This window comes from Podarcis pityusensis (genome assembly GCF_964106645.2).
Source record: "Podarcis pityusensis genome assembly, chromosome: 14".
In the NCBI taxonomy this organism is placed as follows: Eukaryota; Metazoa; Chordata; class Lepidosauria; order Squamata; family Lacertidae; genus Podarcis; species Podarcis pityusensis.
In genome coordinates, this window is record NC_138039.1 from 15,091,797 (window position 1) to 15,115,283 (window position 23,487).

The 23,487-nt window shown below is 45.9% G+C and overlaps 1 protein-coding gene across 9 annotated transcripts in view; it reads left to right on the forward strand.

The window, feature by feature from the left end:
* Positions 1-985: 985 nt before the first annotated feature.
* Positions 986-23,487, forward strand: part of ABCC6 (ATP binding cassette subfamily C member 6) — a 41,326-nt gene continuing 18,824 nt past the window's right edge. Inside the window, exons 1-14 of one of the 9 annotated variants that reach the window (XR_013979580.1) lie at positions 986-2,936; positions 5,222-5,398; positions 6,964-7,089; positions 9,274-9,411; positions 10,507-10,632; positions 11,756-11,817; positions 13,034-13,165; positions 15,117-15,320; positions 16,634-16,811; positions 17,780-17,941; positions 19,847-19,939; positions 20,027-20,230; positions 20,319-20,465; positions 21,740-21,827. Coding sequence is in view for 5 of the 9 variants with exons in the window: in XM_080981788.1 (XP_080837914.1) it covers positions 2,730-2,936; positions 5,222-5,398; positions 6,964-7,089; positions 9,274-9,411; positions 10,507-10,632; positions 11,756-11,817; positions 13,034-13,165; positions 15,117-15,320; positions 16,634-16,811; positions 17,780-17,941; positions 19,847-19,939; positions 20,027-20,230; positions 20,319-20,465; positions 21,740-21,827 (2,044 nt within the window). In the remaining 4 variants the exon portion in view is untranslated. Of the gene's footprint in view, positions 2,937-2,962; positions 3,099-5,221; positions 5,399-6,963; positions 7,090-9,273; positions 9,412-10,215; positions 10,306-10,506; positions 10,633-11,755; positions 11,818-13,033; positions 13,166-15,116; positions 15,321-16,633; positions 16,812-17,779; positions 17,942-19,846; positions 19,940-20,026; positions 20,231-20,318; positions 20,466-21,739; positions 21,828-23,487 lie in introns of those variants that run through there. The other 8 variants (XR_013979581.1, XR_013979582.1, XR_013979583.1 and 5 more) reach the window with 8 other exon arrangements.

Here is a 23,487-nt window from a genome sequence, read left to right on the forward strand (position 1 = left end):
GCCTTGCAATCAGATTGGACCGCCTTCACCCCGATAGAGCTCAGGATGAGGTAGTGGTGGGGGAAGGCAGGAACCCCCGGACCTTCGAGGCCCAGGACCCAGTGTACGCAAAGAATTTTGGGGCAGGCCCAGCATGGGTATCCGCCACAATCACCAGGGTCACTGGCCCCGTGTCGTACGAGGTGCTAACGGATGGGGGGCAATGCTGGCGCCGCCACTGCGACCAGATACGGCGACGATTCCCGGGAGAAAACCAGGAGGAGGACAGGTCAGAGGAGTCCCAAGGGAACAGCGGGGCAGTGAGGCCCATAGAGCAGGAGGGGCCAGCAGGAGAGGCAGAATCAGTAAATACAGAGAGGACCCGTGAGGCCGAAAGGACACCGGAACCAGAACCACGACTGAGCGAGCCGGTTGCACCAGACCAAACAGCCACATCACAGCCAGCATCCTTGGAACACGAGCCAGAACCCGGAGCCCGGACCAGGGAACACCCCAGGCCACAACGCACACGTAGGCCGCCGGCATACCTTGAGGACTATGAATGCGACCTCCCGGGCAGGACTGGAACTTAGAGGGGAGGGGTGTTATGTACTGAGTTGAATAGGATCCAAACTGTAGCAGTCTGATTGGTCCTAGAACAATAGGATCCAAAAGGCAGCAGTCTGATTGGTCCTAGAACAATAGGATTCAGAATGCAGCAGTCTGATTGGTCCTAGAACAATGCAGCAGTATGATTGGTTGGCAGGAACCACCCAATCCTGCTCCAGATAGAAGTGAATCCACAACCTGATTGGCTTACAGTAGAATTCCAGAATTAGCCAATCATGTGCAGCCCATTGTGTAAATAATGTATATAAAGCAGATACTGTGAGGGGACATTTATTCATTCCTCCTCACCACTATGAGCTGAATAAAGAGCATGAAATCACTTTGCGACTCTGAGTATATTTCAGAGCTTTAAGTGTTGTGGGAGTTGTAACTTTGTGAGGGGCAAACTACAGTTCCCAGGAGTCCTTGAGGAAAGCCATTTGCTTTTAAATGTATAGTGCTTTATGCAGCCTTGGTTAGGATTGTGCTGTTATTTCTGAAGGAAGGATTGTGCAGTCGAGCTACACTCTTAAGCGCTCTAATGTTTAACCTCAGTATGGAACTTACTTCTGAGTAAACCTGGTTGGGACAGAGCTGCAAGGCTCTGCTGACTTGATAAGTTCCCACTGATATGCAATGAGGCTTAACTCCTCAGCAAACCAGCTTAAGAAAACTGGTAAAGAAATTATTATTGATTGATTTCTGTTCATTTTATTTATTTGTCATAAAATTTATAAACTGCTTGATGGTAAAAAACAACAACAACCCAACAACTCAAAGCACTTTACAGAAAGATGATTATCAGTAATAATTATCAGTAAAAAAAAAAGTTTGAAAACAACTACTGTACTTAAAACTTTCAAACAAGATTTAAATCAAAGATGAACTAAAAACTCAGTTTAATGTCAACATTATACATGCCTGGATAGGCTTGCCTAAACAAAAATGTTTTTAGCATTGCATCAAAAAGAGTAACTGACTGATGTCAACAGGCAGGGAGTTCCAAAGTTTGCATGCTGAAGAAGACAGAAGTAGCCATGGTATTCCTGAGGTGGATTACTTAAGCAATAAAATCACACACCACAAAGCTGAGCAGGTGGCATGAAGCCCATTGCACTTGCTGTTGCTAAATCAGGGGCTGCTTTGCAGCTTGGGAGAATCATTTACCAGTTTTCGGTTTATTCAGTTATTTTATAACAAACCTGCTGCCTGAGCCCCACTGGACTTTACTACAGCAGCCTCAGAAAACCCCTTTTGCTTGTAGCAGGAATCCAGCTCACTTTCTGCCCTTCTGCGTTGAGAGGGATGGTTTAGGGTTGCCAGACATACATGCATTAAAATGTTTCTCTGGCGCTCCAGTACAATTACCCAGACATGCTAAAAGATCATCTCACCCCTTACCTACCCAAACTGTCCCAATGTAGTGCAGGAGAGGACACCCTGCAGAAGGCGTCCATTCTCTGCACCCTATTGGAATTGGGCCTTTTACACAGCATTCATTCAAAGCACATCCCACCCCCACAACAAAAAGAAATCTGGGAATTGTAAATCTGCTAAGGCTGCTGGGAATTTCTATGAGGGGTAAACTACAGTTCCCATGATTCTTTGGCAGGGTGTGCTTTAAATGTCTGGCATGCTAGCAGCCCAAACACACCTACCCTTTGGAACTCCCTCCCACTGCACATCAGACATATTAATATGCCTTTCTTCTATTGCCTTTTTGGAGCCTGCTAAAGCCGTTCCTCTTTCATAGAATCATAGACTTGTAGGGTTGGAAGAGTCCTCAAGAAGCCTCCTAAATTATTTATCCCGGTTTAGATTTGCTTTGCATTTGAATTGATATTGCAGTTTGAGGTGCTGTTGCTCTAAACGGTTTCTTATATTTATAATTGTGGCTTTAAAATGTTTTCATATGTGCAGTTATTCTAATTGTTTATATATGTAACTGTTTTATGTGTTACAGTAATTATGTTGTACATTGCTTCAGGATGCCCCACAGGAAGCAGTTCAAAAATGAAATTAATAATAATAATCTCCCATTTTCTCCATTTGGGCATATTTAAAATCACCCCCCCTTTTTTTAAAAAACAAAAAAACCTGTACAGTATCTGCTGAAGGCATGCCCTTGGCAAAACAGGTCCATGCTAGAGAGGCTAGTTGAATCCCCGCCCCTTGAAAGAGGCAGTTCTCAAGCCAAAGGGGGCAGGAATTGTGGAAAAGAGACTAGACAGCAGACTGGAGCAGCTGCGGAAGATCAGGAGTGGCTGCTGGGAAGGCAACAAGCAGGAACCATGAGCGGAGTGAGCTGGCTGTGCAGATCCAAGGAGGATCAGTTTGCAGAGCTGTGGGTGAGTGTCAGCCACATGTCTCAGCTGGGCAAAGTTTTCTGGGTGAGCTGCAACAAGAGAGAAAGTAGATCTGGTGGCCTCTTTGCTCCATAGCGTTTACAGCTCCTGCTCGCTGTCCCTCTTGCACAACTAAGCAATGCACACCCACTTGTACACAGAGAGGTAAGGGGCCATGCCACGTGTTTTCCTGGTGTGGTAGGGCGAATGGGTCACTCTCCCACCAACCTCATTTCTCCCCTCCCCTCATTCTATCTTCCAGTGAGGGGGGGTGGCTGTCAGCTTTCTCCTCCTAAGACTGTGTGCACATGCCCTCTCTCCTCACTGTGCACACATCACCATCATCATAATAATACATTTTATTTATACCCCACCCTCCCCAGCCAGAGCCGGGCTCCGGGCAGCTAACACCAATAAAATCACAGTAAAAGCATAATAGGGGGGGGGGGAGAGAGTAGGGGGGGAAACCAATTTAAAATACAGGTTAAAATTCAATTTAAAATGCAGCCTCATTTTAAAGTAGCCAATAAATCAAGACCATAAGGGGAGGGAAACATAAGGGTCAGACCGAGTCCAAACCAAAGGCCAGGCGGAACAGCTCTGTCTTGCAGGCCCTGCGGAAAGATGTCAAGTCCCGCAGGGCCCTAGTCTCTTGTGACAGAGCGTTCCACCAAGTCGGGGCCAGTACTGAAAAGGCCCCGGCCCTGTACTTGGCTGTCCACACATGAGCTTGGCACACACCCATAGCTACCCCATAGTTTCTTGAGGAATACTTCTCTCTGATGCGTTGCCCCTCAGGCCTGCTTGTATCTGATACGAAAAGGCAAGCTGCCTTCGGTTCCGCAATGAAGCTGAGGTGTGTGCGCTTGAGAAAGCTGTTGCACATGTGCAGATGACAGCTTCCTGAATGGGAATCAAGGGGCATGAGAGTTGCAAGCGCATGGAATCTAAACATGTAACATGCATTCGGTGAAGATATCCTCAGCCCCTCTCTGGTGTGTACAGCAATGTGCAAAGGCAACTTGAAATGCAGCCAGGGGTGTGAGTATGTGCATTTTAAGCCACAAATGTATACAAAGCCCCGGTTGCAGTGCTGCCCCTTGTAGACCTCAGCAGGGAGGAGGATGGGGACAAAACTAGATTTAGATGGCTCCGCCTCTTATTGGCTCTGGCCCCGCCTACTGTTGGGCCTCCCCACCTTCCACCCAGCCAGCCGCAGTGGGGCACCAGCCACCACTGTTTTCATCTCTCTTTAATGCTAAGTTCCTGATTTCTCCCCTAAATTCATTCTGGAGGCAGGCTCAATGAGCAAGAAGCCAGGCTAGTCAACGGTCCTGTTAAACTTTCCTTACTGATCTGTCAGTATCTGCGTACCGTTGAGAAACTTTGGACTTCTGTGGCAATTAGAACACACACACACATCCAAATGTGCTAATCTTTTCTCATAGACTGCAGCTGAAATTATTCTCTTTTGCACCTTAATATTTGAAAATTAGGGCATGAGATGGAGTCAGTACTGCTTTAAAATGACGGTACAATTTTATCTGTTTATTTATTTAACAGTTAAATCCTCTAAACATCTATTCAGATGTAAGTCCCAGAGGCAAAAGAAGGTGGAACATCAAATGTAAATTCTGCCTTTGCACAGTCGGCTTTTTTTCGACACAAGCAAGAGGCATGAACAGAGTTCAAGGACACCTTCCAGCCAGGCAAAAACACTCAGGATACAAAGCTGGGTTAATTTTGAAAAAAGTTTACAGTGCATTTATTTATTTGGAACAGCCATACACTCCCCTTCACGGTGTCTACATATCTTATCACAGCCAGACAGTTACCTCAGTAAAACAATAATCACATCTAAAATAAATAAACAATCAAGCTAGCTAAAACATTGCAATGCTGGCTGTTCCCTCTTAAGGGCATGCCCCTGAGCATGTGCAAAGCGCTTTTCTGTTACTGCATTCAGTATACATAGAAATGGCTTTGGTGCAAGTCTAATTTCCAAGCATTTTGAACTGGGAATCAGATTATAAAAGTACCCTAGTTCCGTGGCAGAGCACATGCCTTGCATATAAAAGGTCCCAGGTTCAGTTTTATTTCTTTTTTAAAAAATAATAAAGGGTGCCCTCACCTTCTTATAGCTCTGCCTGACAACCATGCCCACTTTTTACTCTGATACCACCTGCTGCCAGTATGCAGCCCTCAAGACTGAAAGTGGTCCTCAGCAGAACACGGGTTGTCCCTCCCTGCTTTAAAACTTTAGCATTCATGTTCTTCTGTCGTTGCAGGATTGGAACCAGACATGGCATACAGCTACCCCACGCTTTACTTCGTGTTTTGAGAGTACCGTGCTGATTTGGATTCCATGTGTCTACCTTTGGGTCTCTTTCCCTGTCTATTACCTCTATCTTAGGAAAAACTGCAGAGGTTACATCAGGATGTCGGCTATCTTCAAAGCAAAAATGGTAAGGCTCTCCGGACTGTCATCATTTTGCAGGAGGTTTACAATCACGTACTGGAAATTTAGGTGTGGATTACATGACCCCATCATCGTAGTTTAATGAATCCACTTTTTAAAAAACCAACCAAGGGCCTTTTTGTGGTTAGGAAAGTGGGGGGGAATGCACTGAAAAGTGTGCAACAAATGAAGGATTTGTGGGGAAACGTATTTTAAAATGCACAAGGAAATTAGGATGAATTCAGGATGCTTGTTGTCATATAACCTACCTGTCAGAGGCGGTTGCCATGCTGCGTGGGCTGCCAAAATAATGCTTTAGAATGGAGAGCGAGAGGCGCCGAATTTCAGCATCACACGGGGCCCCACTGAAATTTGAAAGCCCAAAGTTCACCAAATCAGAACAAATGCTATATTATTATTATCAACAACTACAACCCACCCTTCACCTTAAGGTCTCAGGGCGGGTTAGAATCATTAAAACACAATATTAAACACAATTCGAAACAACGTACAATCACAGAAATAAGACAGGTCCTAAAAGTCTACACCTCGGCTATCAAAAGCCAGATAAAAGAGGTATCTCTTCAGCACTCACTACAGAATGAAGACACACTTCTGTGGGCAGAGAGTCACAATGGGGCTGCCACAGAGAAGGCCCCAGGACACTCGCCAAGCTTTTGAGGGTGGTGGAACAACCAATAGCGCCCTATCTGTTGATCATAATACCCAAGCCCCCAGGGTCTGTTGGGGAAGAGGTATTTGGGGCCATGCTGGAGGAGACTCTTGAGTGTCCCGTGGACTGCAAGAAGATCAAACCTATCCATTCTGAAGGAAATCAGCCCAGAGTGCTCACTGGAAGGACAGATCCTGAAGCTGAGGCTCCAATACTTTGGCCACCTCATGAGAAGAGAAGACTCCCTGGAAAAGACCCTGATGTTGGGAAAGATTAAGGGCACAAGGAGAAGGGGACAACAGAGGACAAGATGGTTGGACAGTGTTCTCGAAGCTACCAGCATGAGTTTGACCAAACTGCGGGAGGCAGTGGAAGACAGGAGTGCCTGGCATGCTCTGGTCCATGGGGTCACGAAGAGTCGGACACGACTAAACAACAACAGCACTAATGTGAGCACCTTGAACTGGGCCTGGAAATGAACTGACAACCAATGCAGATGTTTTAGAATGGGTTATGCGAGACGTGAAGGGAACCCCAGCCGGTTTGAACCAATGGAAGTTTCACAGTCGTCTTCAAGGGCAGCCCCACTAAATAAGACTGGACATAGTTGAACATTGTGTAAGCTATGTGCAAGCAAATCAAGACAAATACTCTGTGAACCTGTCACCCGGAGGCACACTTACGCCTCTGTTTCCTCAGGGTTTTACTCAAACTAAGTTTTAGTCGTTGGATCCATTGAAATGAATGAACCTAAATTAGTTCAATACGCCTGCTCTGAGTAGAAGTTAAAATCCTTCATGGCTAGAAAGAAACAGGTGAGATGTTAATGCCTTGTTTTGCCCCTTTCACACCCACTCTTTCCTTTGCTGTTCTAATTGAGGCATTCTCCCTGTTTCCAGGTTCTTGGCTTTGCTTTGCTCTTGCTGTGTCTGTCAACTGCCTTCTACATCCTTTGGGAAGCAACCCAAGGAATTCCTCGTGCACCAGGATTTATCATTGCTCCTCCTTTGCAAGTGGTCACAATGGTAACGCTTATTATTTCTATTAAGTAGTGGGTGGACATAGCAGACGACACAAAGATTTCTCTAAGTAGTTCTTTATAAGTAAGCTGGAACTGAACTGAACAGCAAACAGCTCAGCCAGCCTGCTTTTATAGGCGGCCGGCTGTCAATATTGTAACAACAACAGCCCAGGGTTTCCTGCCTAAATTAACTTACGTGGACCTGAGTGAAAACTACCGTATTTTTCACCCTATAGGACGCACTTTTTCCCCTCCAAAAATGAAGGGGAAGTGTGTGTGAGTCCTATGGGGCGAATGCAGGCTCCTTGGCTTCAGCGATAGCAACGTGAAGCCTCCGAAGCCTGCGCTCCGGAGGCTTCGCGTTGCTTTCGCTGAAGCCAGGAGAGTCTGCTCTTTGAGGCTGGCGGTGGGGGGAAGCAGCGCTTCCCTCCATCGCCAGCCCCAGAGGATCGGGGGGCAGCGGGAAGGCGCACGACGCCTTCGTGCTACTCTCCGACCTGCTTTGGAGGCTGGCGGTGGGGGAAAGCAGCGCTTCCCCCCACCGCCAGCCCCACAAGCTGGTCGAAAAGCCCACAGGAGCCGTGTGCTCTTTAAAGGCTGCGCGGATTCTGCGGGCTTTTCTATGAGGTGGGGGAATTCCCCCACCTCCCGCAGAAGCCATGTGCTCTTTAAAGAGTGGGCCGCTCTTGGGGGCTTTTCCCCAAGGAGGGAGAAGGGACTGACTGGCCGAGTCCGTCCCTTCTCCCTCCTGTGGGCTTTTGCAGGAGATGGGGGAATCCTCCCGCAAAAGCACGCAGAAGCCGCGCACTCTTTAAAGGGTGCGCGGCTTCTGCTGGCTTTTCTACAAGGGGGGGGAATTCCCCCACCTCATAGAAAAGCCCGTAAGAGCCGCACACCCTTTAAAGAGTGTGCCGCTCTTGGGAGCTTTTCCCCGAGGAGGGACAAGGGACTGACTGGCCGTTTCAGTCCCTTCTCCCTCCTGGTCGAAAAGCTCGCAGGAGTCGCGCATGGCTCCTGTGGGCTTTTGCAGGAGGTGGGGGAATTCCGCCACCTCCCGCAAAAGCAGGGAGAAGGTCTTGGAGTAGTGCACAGGCTGCGTGCAGCCTGTCCGCTGCTCCCAGAGCTGTGGAGGGGGAATCATATTTTTTTCCTTGATTTCCCCCCCTGAAAACTAGGTGCGCCCGATGGGCCGGTGCCCCCTATAGTGCGAAAAATACGGTATATACACAATACCCCCTGGTGGCCAGGGTGAGAACTTTAATACATAACAATTTTCTCTTGTGTTTTTTCACATTGCACCTCTTTTTTTAAAAAACAACAAACCAAAACTTCCTGATCCTCTTCAAAATCAGTGCGCACATGAGAAAGGAATTGGTCATGCTTCAGCTGGAGGAGACTGAAGGGAGAGGGAGCAGAGCTCTTCAAATACCTGAAGGAATGCCACATAGAAGTGTGCAGAAGGTTGTAGCTCAGTGGTAGAGCACCTGCTTTGCATCCAGAGGGTCTCAGGTTCAATCACAGGGAGACACACCTCCCTGCAAGACAGATGCTGTACCACAAAGCCATGGCCCTACCTTGAAAAAAGAAAGTTGTTTTTTTTTTAATTCCCCAGTGAATATTCCAAGTGTTGGGCATGATCCAGAATAACACAAGTAAAGGGTTAAAACACCTCCAGCCCCAAAGTACCCCATACCTTCCCCTCTAGGGTCCCGATTAAGATCTGGAGACCCATTTGGTCCAATTGTGTGACCATTTCTTACAAACGGGATTGTGTTTTAGCAGGACTTTTAGCTTTTTACAATGTAAAAAAAAAAATGCTGTGTCTTGCCGGGAAGACTCGGACTTTTAAGTCTGTTTCATGCTTTTATTCCTTTAGGTGTTACTTCCCCACCCCCACCCCAATTTGCACAAATTTGTTTTACCATGTTTGAAAAGACAGGCATGTTACCAGCTGCCAGTGATATTGGGCATTTTAAGGGTTGTTTATATTGGATGTACTTTGCATTTGGGTCTAATGCAATTTCTGTTGACGTTACCCTGTGTTACTCTCATGCTGTTCAACGTTTTTGTCATGTTGATTTGATGGCTAGATAGAAATAAATTTGAACCTAGTAGGACCATGTTTTTAAAATGTTTTATATGAAGCATCTTGTTTTCCTGCCTCTTTTTTTTTTTCAAAAAAAAAAAGGTCCTGGTGATATTTCTAACCCAGATGGAAAGACTGAAAGGTGTGCAGTCTTCGGGCGTTTTGCTGATGTATTGGTTACTCTTCTTCTTCTCTTCTATCGTTCCCTTTAGCTCCAAAATACAACATGGCGTGGTAGGTGTAAGTCCACAATTATAAGTTTATAATTGCTTACTCATAGTGGCTATATATAGTGGACCCTCGGGTTGCGTTACCTTTGGGTAATGTAACTTTCAGGTTGCAAACACATGCACAGAAGCACTCTGTTCGCCTTGCACGTGCGCAGAAGAGGGCCCGCTATTTAAGTAATTTTTGGGGTGTGCACGGACCCCCGGAATGAATTAATTTCGTATCTAGAGGGTCCACTGGGTCTGAGGCACTAGGCCTCTGAGGCCACATTTATACCATACATTTAAAGCACCATGCTACCACTTTGAACAGCCATGCCATCCCCCAAAGAATTCTGGGAGCTGTAGTGTGTTAAGGGTGCTGAGAATTGTTAGGAGACTCCTGTTGCTCTTATACCTCAACCAGGGAGGGCATTCCACAAACTAGGAACTGCCACTGAAAAGGCCCTGTCATGGGTCAATGCCAACCTGGTAACCTCCAATGGTGGCACCACCAATGAGGCCATGCTTTCTGATTGTAGGCTCTGAGATGCTGGATGTTAGAGAAGACACCCTTTTCGGTGCTTGAATCCCAAGACACTTAAGGCTTTATATGCTACTATTAACACCTTGGGTTTGGCCCAGTATCTCATCATGTGGCACGAGAGTCTCCTTGCTTTCTGAAGAAAGCTAATACAGTGGCACCATGGTTTTCGTACATCTCGGAAGCCGAATATTTCGGTTTTAGAATGCTGAAAACCCAGAAGTAAATGCTTCCGTTTTTGAATGTATCTCGGAAGTCAAACAGCTTCTGCTGTATTTTTCTCATTTTTCTCAGTTAAAATTGCAGACCGCTCATTGCGCCTTGGTTGTCAGATGTTTCGGAAGTTGAATGGTCTTCCGGAACAGATTACGTCCAACATCCGAGGTACCGCTGTATCTCCTGACTTCCTTCTAATAGTGTGATTTTATTTATGGACAGTTTCCATGTATCCCCCTACTTCTGTGATAGTTTTATCCTGTATAAACCACTTGGTTGCTGTTGTTTCTGGTGAGAAGCTAATGCTGCCTCTAGGACATGGTCTCTTAGATATGCATAATGACAAGCAATTCTTCTTTATTTTTGCAGGGACTCAGAGAAGAACCCTTCCATCGTGTTATCTCATACGTTCGTTTCACCTTGGTCATATTGGAACTGATCCTCTGTTGCTTTGTAGACCACCCTCCTTTCTTCTCCAAAGTTGGCAATGAGGCCGTAAGCATTTCCGCTTTTAATTTATAGAGCCTCAAAGATGCCAGGTATCAAGTCTCTTTTTAAGGCTTCTAGCCCTTGTTCCCACAGGGAAAAGAGTTGATACATTCTCCAAAAACCAAAAGGTCATATGTAGGTCTACTCAGACGTAAATTCCACTTAGTTCAATGGGATTTACTTCCAGGTAAGTATGCATATGATTCCAGCTTAAAAGAATGGAAAATAAGGTATGAATTGAGAAGCAGACTTTGTTTTATACACACAGACAGATAACACACATATATGTATTCAGCTATAATGGCCCCAAAGTGCATATATGAACTATTTTAAAGAAAGGTTTTTGACATTTCACATTGGATGGTCATTTCTCAACAGACCTCTGCACAGAGGTGCGGTGGGGGTGGGCCACCCCAGGTGTCATCCCGAGGGGGTGACAAAATCCCCCCAGGGCGGATCGCCGCACCCCCTGGGCAGATCGGTTGCCTGAGTGGCTAGCTCCGCCACTGCCTCTGCAGTAAGCACCACATGTTCAATGGCATTAATCTGGCATCTGAGAGATTTGGGGAAATGACATATAGATTATCCTCATTCATAATTCAAACCAGCTCTCTGAGAACTTCATGTGAGGTCCTTGGAGTCAAATAAATTGTGTGGATGAGCAACAATGTACATGTAACTGCTGATAGCTTCCCTCACACAGTTTTGAATCATGTGCACTGTTTTGCAAGCAATCTCCCCTAATGCAGTGCATTCTTGTATGTTATTTTCACTAATAACTTCATTTCTGTGACTTTTTAACCCCTACAATATGAATTTTGGTAAACATTATTTGCTCGGAGAATTGCATTCCAAAATTTGGATAGGTGTGAATTTCTAAAGATAGCTGTGTTTTGCTTCCCACATTGTTTTGGGAAAGTACAGATTAGGCTTTAAATGTCTACCAAATTGAATTTCTCCTCCATCCCTAGTTAGGACCCTTTATGCTGTCGCTAGTGACGAACATTTTTGAACCAGAAACCATTGCAGATCCCAGTTAGGTATCTTTGTCCCACTGCACCAAATATTGTATACATATGTATGTAGACCTGAAAGCTGTCCTCCCCCCCCCCCTTTTGAACATTTGCAGAACCCGTGTCCTGAAGCTGGGGCCTCTTTTGCTTCCAAAATCACATTTTGGTGGTTTGCTGGGTAAGAAAATAAGCAACGTTGCATCATGTGGCTAATGTAATTACCAGTCTGGCTCACAATGCCAGGGGTCACCAAGGCATCTTGTGACAAAGATTTGTGCACTCTGTGAAGAAGGTCTTCCTTTTGTCTGTCCTTAACTGTCAGGAAGCTAATTTGCCAAATTTTCTTCCAGAAAGTTTACCAGGTCATCTCAGTCTTCATAATATATATCAGGGAGCCCCAACCTTGTGGGCACATTTAGATTTTTGAGTGAGTGCCATGAGAGCCACTTAGGCTGGTCACTTATCTTCCCGCTACGTACCCCAATCATCAACTGCCCCCTCTGAAAAGGAGAGAATGGAAATATTTCATGCACACTCACACTTCCAAGGGATCAGGGTAAAAAAGTCAGACCCAGCAGAATTAATGTGAGCCATGAAAAGCACATAGAACTAAAACAGGAAGTGTGGAGGAGTGTCTGATGGTGGTTGCTTGTGAGTAACCAGGCAGGACTCCGACCTGTCTTTTACAGGTTTTATTGTGCAAACTATTTACAGTACAGTTCTACAAAGTTCATGTCCGTCTCAGTCACTTGCAGAATACAGGAGTGGCCCCTTCCAGCTTCTCCCCCAACATAAGAACTTTGGCACCCCAAGCCTCCTCCTCCCCTCCTTGCGTTTCACCCGTCTGTGCAAGCTGGGCGATGGAAGTGGCATGCATCCCTCCTGGCCAGCCTGGCGAGCTGAGGCGCTGGGGCTCTCAGCAGCATCCTCGAGCCCTTTCCTCGCTTGGCTGGCCCCTTCCCTCTCTTCTCCACTGGAGGTGTGGCTTTCCCCACCAATGGAAGAGGAACTGCTCCTCAGGAGTTTCGGAGACTCTCTGTATCCCAACGGCCCCTCTGCTTCCCTCCCCTGTTCCAGTGGCAGTCCCCTGACTTTGTACATTTCAGGAACAAAGAACAGCCCTAAGTGCAACCTGTAACCTAACCCTTCCATTTTTCTTTGTCAATGACACCATTGCCAATGTCACCAAAGGAGGAAACCAACTATAGGGCCTGGTAGCCTAAAAGCAGGAGTCGCCAGCATGGAACTCGCAGGTCACTCTTGCCCACCACGCTCTCTCAAAATTCCAAATGTGTGCACTGGTGGAAAAAAACAATGTTGAATGACCACCCCTACCCCCCCGGACTAGATAATCTATTCCACTCCATTGATTGGGAACACCCTCTGTTTCATAGGTTGCTCTGGAAGGGATATCGGCAGCCATTACGAGCAGAAGACCTGTGGTCACTTGCGAGAGAAAATTCCTCTGAAGATATCGTTACCAAGATTGAAGATGCATGGAATGAGCATTGTGCAAGAGCCAAACAGTAAGTGCCTTTTGTGTGTATGCATAAGAACAACTACCAAGGAAGGAAGGAAGGAAGGAAGGAAGGAAGGAAGGAAGGAAGGAAGCTAGGAAGCTGCTAGTCCTTCACGTTTCCAGAAGAGCAGGTATCTTCATAGGAGGGATCTGGCTGGCTTCTCTTGAGAACAGGACATTGTGGCTCTCTGGAAGTTGTTAGGTTACAATTCCTATCAGCCCTGACCATTGGCCATGCTGGCTGCGGGGCTGGTGGGAATTGGAGGGCAACAGGTTTCCCATCCCTAATGTAGATGACCCCTGAGTCTGAACGAGCAAGGACAGGTTTTCTGGGTTATTGGGTGTCAGGCAGCAGCTATAGACATTCAGTTCACATTTTCAAGACAGCCTTACCCAATTCACACTTTCTTTCTTTTTCCCCCCGAATAATTTTTATTAGTTTTCCAACATAGATTTGTACAAAATTTAACATCCAATTCTCACCAACTGCTTCTTTTGGACTTCCATCAGCGTGTCTGACAATTCTTCGTATTATCACTTTATCTCACATTTCTCAATTTAATATTGCACTATATCATTATTTGCCTTATCATATTATTTATGCAGTATTTCTACCGTTACTTCTCACAGAGCTTCTTGAAAACTTACAAACGTTAACTGTTCATCACATATACGTTTAATATATTCTGTGAATTTATTCCAGTCCTCAGTGAATCTCTGGTCTCTTCTGTTCCGAATCCTCCCTGTTAATTTGTCCAGTTCTGCGTAGTCCATCAATTTCATTCTCCATTCTTCCATCGTAGGCATTTTTTCTTGTTTCCATTTCTGGGCCAACAGAATTCTAGCAGCTGTTACCGCATATAAAAATACCTTCATATCCTTCTTTTTGATTTCATGACCTAACATTCCTAGTAAAAATGTTTCTGGTTTCTTAACAAATGTATATTTCAACATTTTCTTTAGTTCATTATAAATCATTTCCCAAAAACATATTACTTTTTTGCATTCCCACCACATATGATAAAATGTTCCTTCTTTTTCCTTACATTTCCAACATTTATTACTCACTTTATACATCTTACCAAGCTTTACTTGTGTCACATACCATCTATATATCATTTTCATAACATTTTCTTTTATTGTAGTACATGCAGTAAACTTCATTCCTTCCTTCCACCCAATTCACACTTTCCGAAGCAATGCATGAATGCAACACAAGCATCCTTTGAAATTTGCACTTCTCTGAATGTTGCAGTGCAGTTCTCCAGTAACATGTTAGGGTAAATACCATACAGCAATTCATTACATTATGGAAAATTGCTTTGTAAAAATGTGCATGTTAGGGGGAAATTATGTACAAAAATCTGTGTATAAGGAGAAATCTGTGTTAAAATGCTGGTGGGTTTTTCATGAGCATTTTAAAAAAGAATAATAATTGCAAATCTGTGTTGAAATGTGGAGAACTGAACTTAAGGGGGGGGATTAGAAACTAGGAGAAGCTGAAATTGACTAATTTGTCCATTTCTAGCAGCAGCACCCAAGATTGCTGACCTGCTCACGCATTCAATGAAAATGAATGAGAGTAGTACTTCTGGGAGAGCAGTAGTTGCTAATGCCCATTGGGAGCTGTAGGGCGAAAGGCAGGGAGTCCAATAGTAGGTGGAACCAGAGCCAATGATGGGCAGAGCCAACGAATTCTAGTTATGCCCCTATTCTTCTCCCTGCTGAATTCTACACGGACTAAGGAGGTGGCAGCTGGCTGCCATTGCCACCCCCTGGTCTGGCTGTAGGTAAGGAGGCAGGTAGGTGGGGGCTGACTGAGGTTGGTGGGGCACTGCCCCATTTGCCCAAATGGACCACCCTCTGCTTCTGAAGAAGGCTACAAGGATTTGGATAATAGGGCTTCAGATGCACCGAGTACGTGAAAGGCTAGAGCTCTCCGTTTCCTTGTTGATCAGAATTGCAGACTCCGCGAAATTTAAGAGAGAGCGTGCAAGTCATGAAAACGCTGAAGAAACCACCATCCTGCTTCAGCCTGAACATAGCAAAAGCAAACCACTCCTGAAAGCTTTCTGGAACGTGTTTGGGACCTATTTTCTTTTCGGGACTCTTGGCTTAGTCCTCGGTGACGTCTTCTTGTTTTTGATACCAAAGACACTGAGGTATGTGGAGAACTAAGGACTGCTTCCTAAGAAGAGTGTAGCATTTGTGGCTGTCTTCTTCCTCCACTGTCAAAAGCAATACAGTGGTACCTTGGGTTACATACGCTTCAGGTTACACACTCCGCTAACTCAGAAATAGTGCTTCAGGTTAAGAACTTTGCTTCAGGATAAGAACAGAAATCAGGTTCTGGCGGTGCGGCGGCAGCAGGAGGCCCCATTAGCTAAAGTGGTGCTTCAGGTTAAGAACAGTTTCAGGTTAAGAACAGACCTACGGAACGAATTAAATACTTAACCCGAGGTACCACTGTATATGCCTCAGAATACCAGTTGCTGGGAATCGCAAATGCGGAGAAGGTTGTTATGGTCAGGTCTCGCTTTGAGCAGTTCTTACTGGTTGTGAGAACAGTGAGGATTAGACTGGGCCTTTGACCTGGTGGGTTGGTTGGTTAGTTGTAGGTCGCTTTGGGTTGCCCTGGGTGAAATGAAGCAACTAACAATAATAATAACTATAGTAATAATAATTTATTACTCCCCAGCCACTCTGGGCGGCTTCCAACAGGATATTAAAAACACAATAAAATATCAGACATTAAAAACTTCCCTAAACAGGGCTGCTTTCAGATGTCTTCTAAAAGTCAAATAGTTGTTTATTTCCTTGATATCTGATGGGAGGGCGTTCCACAGGGCGGGCGCCACTACTGAGAAGGCCTTCTGCCTGGTTCCCTGTAACCTCACTTCTCGCAGTGATGGCGGGCCCTCAGAGCTGAACCTCAGTGTCCGGGCAGAACGATGGGGGTGGAGATGCTTTAAAGGTCAGCACCAACACTTTGAATTGTGCATAAGCAAATCATAATGAAGCAGGGCTTGCTTTTCTGTTCTTAATTTCTGGCATCTCCAGGTTGTTCTTTTTAAGGATCGAGTAGTAGCTGGCATGAAAGACTGGATGTCCCAAAACCCTGGAAGTCCAGATAGGATAGAGAATACTGGTGGCAGGGGGCAGATGAGTGGGAAGGTACCCATACCATAGCTCACTGAGGGAGCTTTGCCTACCAAATGTTCAATCCCTGGCCATCTTCAGTTAAGAAAGGACCCAAGTAGCAGGTGATGGGGAAGACCTTTGCTGAGATCCTGGAGAGCTGCTGCCGATCAGAGTGAACAATACTGAGCTAGATAGATGACCCGACAACCAGGCTTTAGTTCAAGTCCACTTCCCGTGTTCTTCATCCTGCCCTGAAGCATTGCTGTGATGGCTCCTCTCTCTGTGGTAGCCCTCATCCCAGGTGTGTCGTTGACGATGCTTTCTCCTTTTGTAGTCTCTTCCTAGATTTCATCACTGATCCAGAGGCTCCTTATTGGAAAGGTTATTTCTATGCTACGTTGATGTTCCTCTTAGCTTGTCTTGAGACGCTGTTGGAGCAGCAATACATGTATATGTGCCTTGTGCTGGGAGTGAGGCTGAAGACTGCTGTTACAGGCCTTGTATATCGGAAGGTAAAGCCTGCTGTTTGTTGGGCTCATCTCCCTTGTTTTCCTCCTGACCCACTTGTCCGGTGTTTCCCAAACTTGGGTTTCCAGCTGTTTTTGGATTGCAACTCCCAGCATCCCTAGCTAGCAGGACCAGGGGTCATTGTACAAAGGTAAAGTTCACATTCACTACTCTGCCTGCTTTTGTCTCTGGCACTGCATGTGCCCGCCACCCTCCAGAGGACAGTGTGATCCCTCAGGCTGAAAAGGATTCCCCACCTCTGCCTTAGGACAAACAGGTTGAAAGATTTTCATAAAATGAATTCGGATTCCTTAATCTTGGGATGCCGGTCACTGTCTTTTTCCAAAGCTTAGTCAATTTGTGGCCTCGTGGGTTTCATTTTCTCTCCTGCAGATCTTTTTCTTATATATACATTTTCTATTAAGCAATTTCAACATAATCAATTAACAATCATATTATTACACGCATTATTTCCCCCCTCCCTCCTCAACCCACCCTCCCCCCCAAAGACTTCCCTCAGCTCCTTTCTCTGATTTCTCAACACATGTTATTCTCTGCATATTATAAAATTGTACAGTGGTGCCTCGCAAGACGAAATTAATCCGTTCCGCGAGTCTCTTCGTCTAGCGGTTTTTTCGTCTTCCGAAGCAACCCGATTAGCGCTATTAGCGGTTTAGCGGCTATTAAAGGCTTAGCGGCTTAGCGGCTAAAAGGCTATTAGCGGCTTAGCGGCTTAGAAAAAGGGGGGGGAAGCGAAAAAAATCTCAAGACTCGCAAGACATTTTTGTCTTGCGAAGCAAGCCCATAGGGAAATTCGTCCTGCGAAGCGCATCGAAAAACGGAAAACCCTTTCGTCTAGCGGGTTTTTCGTCTTGCGAGGCATTCGTCTTGCGGGGCACCACTGTACATACGTATCTTTGTCTTATCTATCATATATTCAATTAATAAATTTGTGAATGTTTATTCAAAACAGATCTTAGCCATGTCAGATGCAGCTAAGAAGGCGACAACAGAGGGGGAAATTGTAAACTTGGTTTCTGTTGACGTGCAGAAGCTAACAGATCTCATTACGTATTTTAATGGAACTTGGCTTGCCCCCACCCGGATTATCGTCTGCTTCGTCTTCCTTTGGCAGGTAAAAGATTCCCGCCTGCTTCTTATACGTTGAATACGTATAAGCAGTGTTTCTTATACGTATTCTTGCGCCAGGATGCCGATACTGCTTTTTAAATTGTGTTTACCAAATGGACACTATTCACACAAGTCAATTTAATCAGTCATTTATGTCAAGACTGATCCACCCAGAATTGCAAAGGGGAGAGGAGCAGTGGTGCTTAGCCGAATTCATGCAAATTCAGCCCTGTTCAGCTGACCACTAGATGTCTCTGTTAATACATAAGAAGCAGCGCAAGGAGTTTTAACTAAACAATCAATTGCTAAGTGAAGGCCTTGGATAGGAAATATGTTCTTTGATTCTGCTTTAGTGCAGTCAGTCCAACACAATCCTTCAAAATGTATGGTTGAAAGGTCAGGTGGATTGAGTAATGTATATGTGACGGAGTTGTTGTTTTTTGGAGGGGAACAAGACTCTTAGTATTCATAATGGAGGCATTTGGTAGCATGCATGTGCAACCTGCAGCAAAACGTTGCAGTATGTCACCTCCTAGCAGAAATGCTTTTACAGTGGTACCTTGGGTTACATACACTTCAGGTTACAGACGCTTCAGGTTACAGACTCTGCTAACCCAGAAATAGTACCTCGGATTAAGAACTTTGCTTCAGGATGAGAACAGAAATTGTGCTCTGGCGGCACGGTGGCAGCGGGAGGCCCCATTAGCTAAAGTGGTGCTTCAGGTTAAGAACAGTTTCAGGTTAAGAACAGACCTCCGGAACAAATTAAGTATTTAACCTGAGGTTCGAATCCCCGTAACAGGGTGAGCTCCTGTTGCTCTGTCCCAGCTCCTGCCAACCTAGCAGTTCGAAAGCATTCAAAGTGCAAGTAGATAAATAGGTACCGCTCCGGCGGGAAGGTAAACGGCATTTCCGTGCGCTGCTCTGGTTCGCCAGAAGCGGCTTAGTCATGCTGGCCACATGACCTGGAAGCTGTGCGCTGGCTCCCTCGGCCAATAAAGCGAGATGAGTGCCGCAACCCCAGAGTCGGCCACGACTGGACCTAATGGTCAGGGGTCCCTTTACCTTTACCTTATCACTGTATTCAGGTTTCTAGCCACCCGTACCTTCCCCCTCAACTCTGTAAGCTGTAAGGTAAGGATGGGGAACCTGCTGCCCTCCAGATATCCTTGGACTCCAACTGCCATCAGGCCCTGCTGTCATGGGCAATGGTAAGGGATGATGGGAGTTGGAGTCCTGCTACTTCTGGAGTGCCACAGGGGTGCTCACTCCTGCTGTAAAGGGCTGCAGCAGGACATTTCCTCACACCCTTCCTTTTCCAATTGATGCTGAACATTCTGTGACAGGTAAGAATGCTTATTCCTCATTGGGCTGGGGTTGGGTTTTTTTGGAGGGGGATGTTTTTGCCCAGTTTAGGCTCCAGGTTTGCTGGTAGGGGGCGTCATTACTGTTTCTGCAGAAGGGTCTCAGTCTCCAGCATCCGAGAACCACCCAATTAGCATGAAAAAGGAGCTTTGCAGCCGCTGACTAAAATGAAAAGAAGTGAGTCAGTTGCTGAGGGTCAGCTCCTTGGGTCACCCTGGAGAAAGCAAGCGGAAAGAACACCAGGGAAATGTTGCCCGGCATGCTCCAAAGCACAGTATTTAGGAACACTGCTTGCCTGCAAATTCTGCTAACTTTGATCATGGTCTCTGAACGCAACTTAAGTCTCTGAATGGCTCACAAAGTCATTATAGTAATTTTCATTATTAATATACCCCAACTCTCATATCCTTCTCTGACAACTGAATAAATGTAAGGGTGACAGTGACAGAACATGTAAGGGGTGTGTGTGTGTGTGTGTGTGTGTGAAACTATTCCTCCACGTTCCTTTCACTTAATATAGCTTTTGATTTTTGCATCCTATTAGCTCCTCGGGCCATACGCTTTGACGGCTATTGCTGTGTTTTTATTCCTCTTGCCGCTGAACTTTGCAATCAGCAAGAAGAGAAGCCAGTTCCAGGTACGAGTCGCTGCTTGCAAATAATTAGCAAGTTTTCGGTTCCGCGCTTGAAACCAAATCGGGCTCTGTTACTGTTTTGTTTCTCAGGAGGCGCAGATGAAATATAAGGACAGCCGTGCGAAGCTCACCAGCGCCATTCTCAGAGACATCAGGATCCTAAAACTGCATGGATGGGAAGATAACTTCATGGACAAGGCACTGGGTATCCGGACTCAAGAACTACAAGCTCTTAAGGCATCACAGTTCCTCTTCTCTGTGTCTCTTGTTTCTTTCCACTCATCAACGTTCCTGGTGAGTGAGGTGGGGTTGGTGATTTTTAGACAGCTGGACAAACCGCTGTATCTTCTTCACCTGTCTCCCCCTTGTTCCTTCTCTGCAGATTGCATTCATCATGTTCGCAGTCTACACGCTGGCAGATGAGGGAAACATCCTGGATGTTCAGAAAGCCTTTGTGTCTCTGACCCTGATCAACATACTCAACAGGGCTCACTCTTTTCTCCCCTTCTCCATCAATGCTGTTGTACAGGTGAGTCCAAGAAGTCAACTTTCAGTTTGCATGAGTGTAACTAAGAGGTGCTGTCTCCCCTTCTTGGTGGTCCCCTTCTTGGACGCGGGTGGCGCTGTGGGTAAAACCTCAGCGCCTAGGACTTGCCGATCGTATGGTCGGCGGTTCGAATCCCCGTGGCGGGGTCAGCTCCCATCGTTCGGTCCCAGCTCCTGCCCACCTAGCAGTTCGAAAGCACACTTAAGTGCAAGTAGATAAATAGGTACCGCTGTATAGCGGGAAGGTAAACGGCGTTTCCGTGTGCTGCGCTGGTGCTGGCTTGCCAGAGCAGCTTCGTCACGCTGGCCACGTGACCCGGAAGTGTCTCCGGACAGCGCTGGCCCCCGGCCTCTTAAGCGAGATGGGCGCACAACCCCAGAGTCGGACACGACTGGCCCGTACGGGCAGGGGTACCTTTACCTTTACGTTTTAACTAGGAGGTGCTGTAGCTCCCCTTCTTGGTGATCTGAGCTAACTTCTTAGAATATAAGAGGAGTCCTGCTGGATCAGGCCAGAGCCCATTTAGTCCAGTATCCTGTTCTCATAGTGGCCAACCAGATGCCTGTCATGGAATTCTACTTGGTATTGATCCAGAGTATATGCCAATGTATAGTTAGCAGAGTAAAAACTTAAACATGTTGCAGGATTCCCAAAAAATAGACCAGAGGCAATTATATTTCATCCAATTATATTTACTGCTACTGAAGGCAAATGAGCATAATGGTCACAAATCCAATACATTCAGGATTGGCACTGTCCATAAGAAATCCAGTTGCAGCAGACTTAACTTAAACTTATGGTAACTTATAATAAGCCTAAACCTTAACACTATAGCATACTATGTACAGAACACCAGACCAGAAGGAAAAGAGACAGAAAGAAAAAGAGAAACCCGGGCTCCATCTGGCCCTACTATCATAGTCAGAATGACCTTGACAGAAAGAGATAAAAGTTTGAGCCAGCTGTACTAAGCTTCTCTGAAGGAATAACCCAAACACCAGGAACCTTCTGCTTGCTTCTTTCACACAGAGGAGCTTCCAGAACCCTCTTGAATTAATTAGAATAGGAAAGATATCTACACACCAGATCAATACTTTCTGCACTCAGAAATGCAAACTGGCAATGCCCAGCGTGATGTGTGGACAGTAGCACTTTCCCCAACTTGTGATTCCCAGAATCTGATATTCGGAGCAGTTCTACACAGTGGAGGTGGAACAGAGCCACCAAGGTTCAGCTGTGTGTGTCCTTTGTTCCAGGCAAAAGTTTCCCTGAACCGTTTAGCTTCCTTTCTTTGCCTTGAGGAGTTGGATCAAACGGAAATGGGCTCTGGTTCTTTGGACTGCAGTAAGTATCAGCTTATGGGTGGTTTCCTTTTGAGCATAGGAAGCTGCCCTATAGTGAGTCAGGCCATTGGACCATCTAGCTCAGCATTCTTGGCACTGGCTGGCAGCAGCTCTCCAGGACTTCAGGCAGGGAGCTTCTCCTAGCCCTACCTGGGGATGCCAAGGGTTGAACCCAGGCAGCACCTTCTGCATGCAAAGCAGATGCTCTGCCACTGAGGTCCTATGCTCTGATTGCCGAACCTGTTGGTGTTTTGCAACTTTGACCTGTTGCGGGATCTTAGCCAGACCTTAGCAGAGCATACACAGAGTTTCAGAAAGCAGTCAGTTGCAGGCAGGATGGACGAAGCAGGAACAAAGACTGCTACTAGTAACTTGATTACTTATAAGGTGTTTATTATGTACAGCAGACTCTACAAGTTACTATATACAGGAACAGATACATGGATCTTAACTAGCTCTCTCTGAACAAAACCAAACGACTCTCAGAACACCACACTGACCAACAAACACATTCCAGCCAGTAGGTCATAAATCATTATGCCTGTGTGAGACTTTAACCAATGGTAACCAAGGGATGCGGGTGGCGCTGTGGGTAAAACCTCAGTGCCTAGGACTTGCCGATCGTATGGTCGGCGGTTCGAATCCCCGCGGCGGGGTCAGCTCCCGTCTTTCGGTCCCAGCTCCTGCCCACCTAGCAGTTTGAAAGCACCCCTAAGTGCAAGTAGATAAATAGGTACCGCTTTATAGCGGGAAGGTAAATGGCGTTTCCGTGTGCTGCGCTGGCTCGCCAGAGCAGCTTCGTCACGCTGGCCACGTGACCCGGAAGTGTCTCCGGACAGCGCTGGCCCCCGGCCTCTTAAGTGAGATGGGCGCACAACCCTAGAGTAGGACACGACTGGCCCGTACGGGCAGGGGTACCTTTACCTTTACCTTTAAAGCTGTTTCCAGGTTTCCATATCTCCAGGCAGATAACTCCTCTCTGCTCTGTCATGCTTGGCTGTCGGCCAACTCTTAATTGACTCTGTGTGAAGCTGCACAGAATTGCACGTAGTCATAAAACCCAATAGAACCCTCCCATTTTTATCCCCACAACAGTGGCATGCTGTTATGCAGCAGGATAGGGTGAGCCATCTCTGCTGGCTAGAGATCTGAGGGAGCAATGCAATTCAGTTCACATCTGAAAGCAAATCTACCTAATTCACAGTTTCTGAAGCAATACACGAATGAAAATACAGCCAGCTTTCAAAAATCAGATTTCTCCAAAGTTCACAATGCAGTTCTCCAGCTAAACATGGCATAGAAAAATGTATGTGCTGTGGTAAAGTATGCATAAAAATGCATATGTTGGTGGAAATAATGTACAAAATGCAAAATATTGGGGGAAATGGAAATATTACTATTATAACATTTATATTTATTTACATCCCGCCTTTCTTCCAGGAGCTGAGCTCATATGGGGGAAATGTGCTTTGCAAAAAAAATGTTAGGCAAAATTGTATATAAAATGTGTATATTAGGAGAAATTCACTCTAAAATTCTGAGGAATTTCCATGAGGACTTTAGTTTAAAAATTACACGTTGATGCGGAAATGTGGAGAAGTGAAATTAAGATTGGAAAAATGAGAAACTGAGAGAAATTGACGTATTTTTCCATCGCTAGC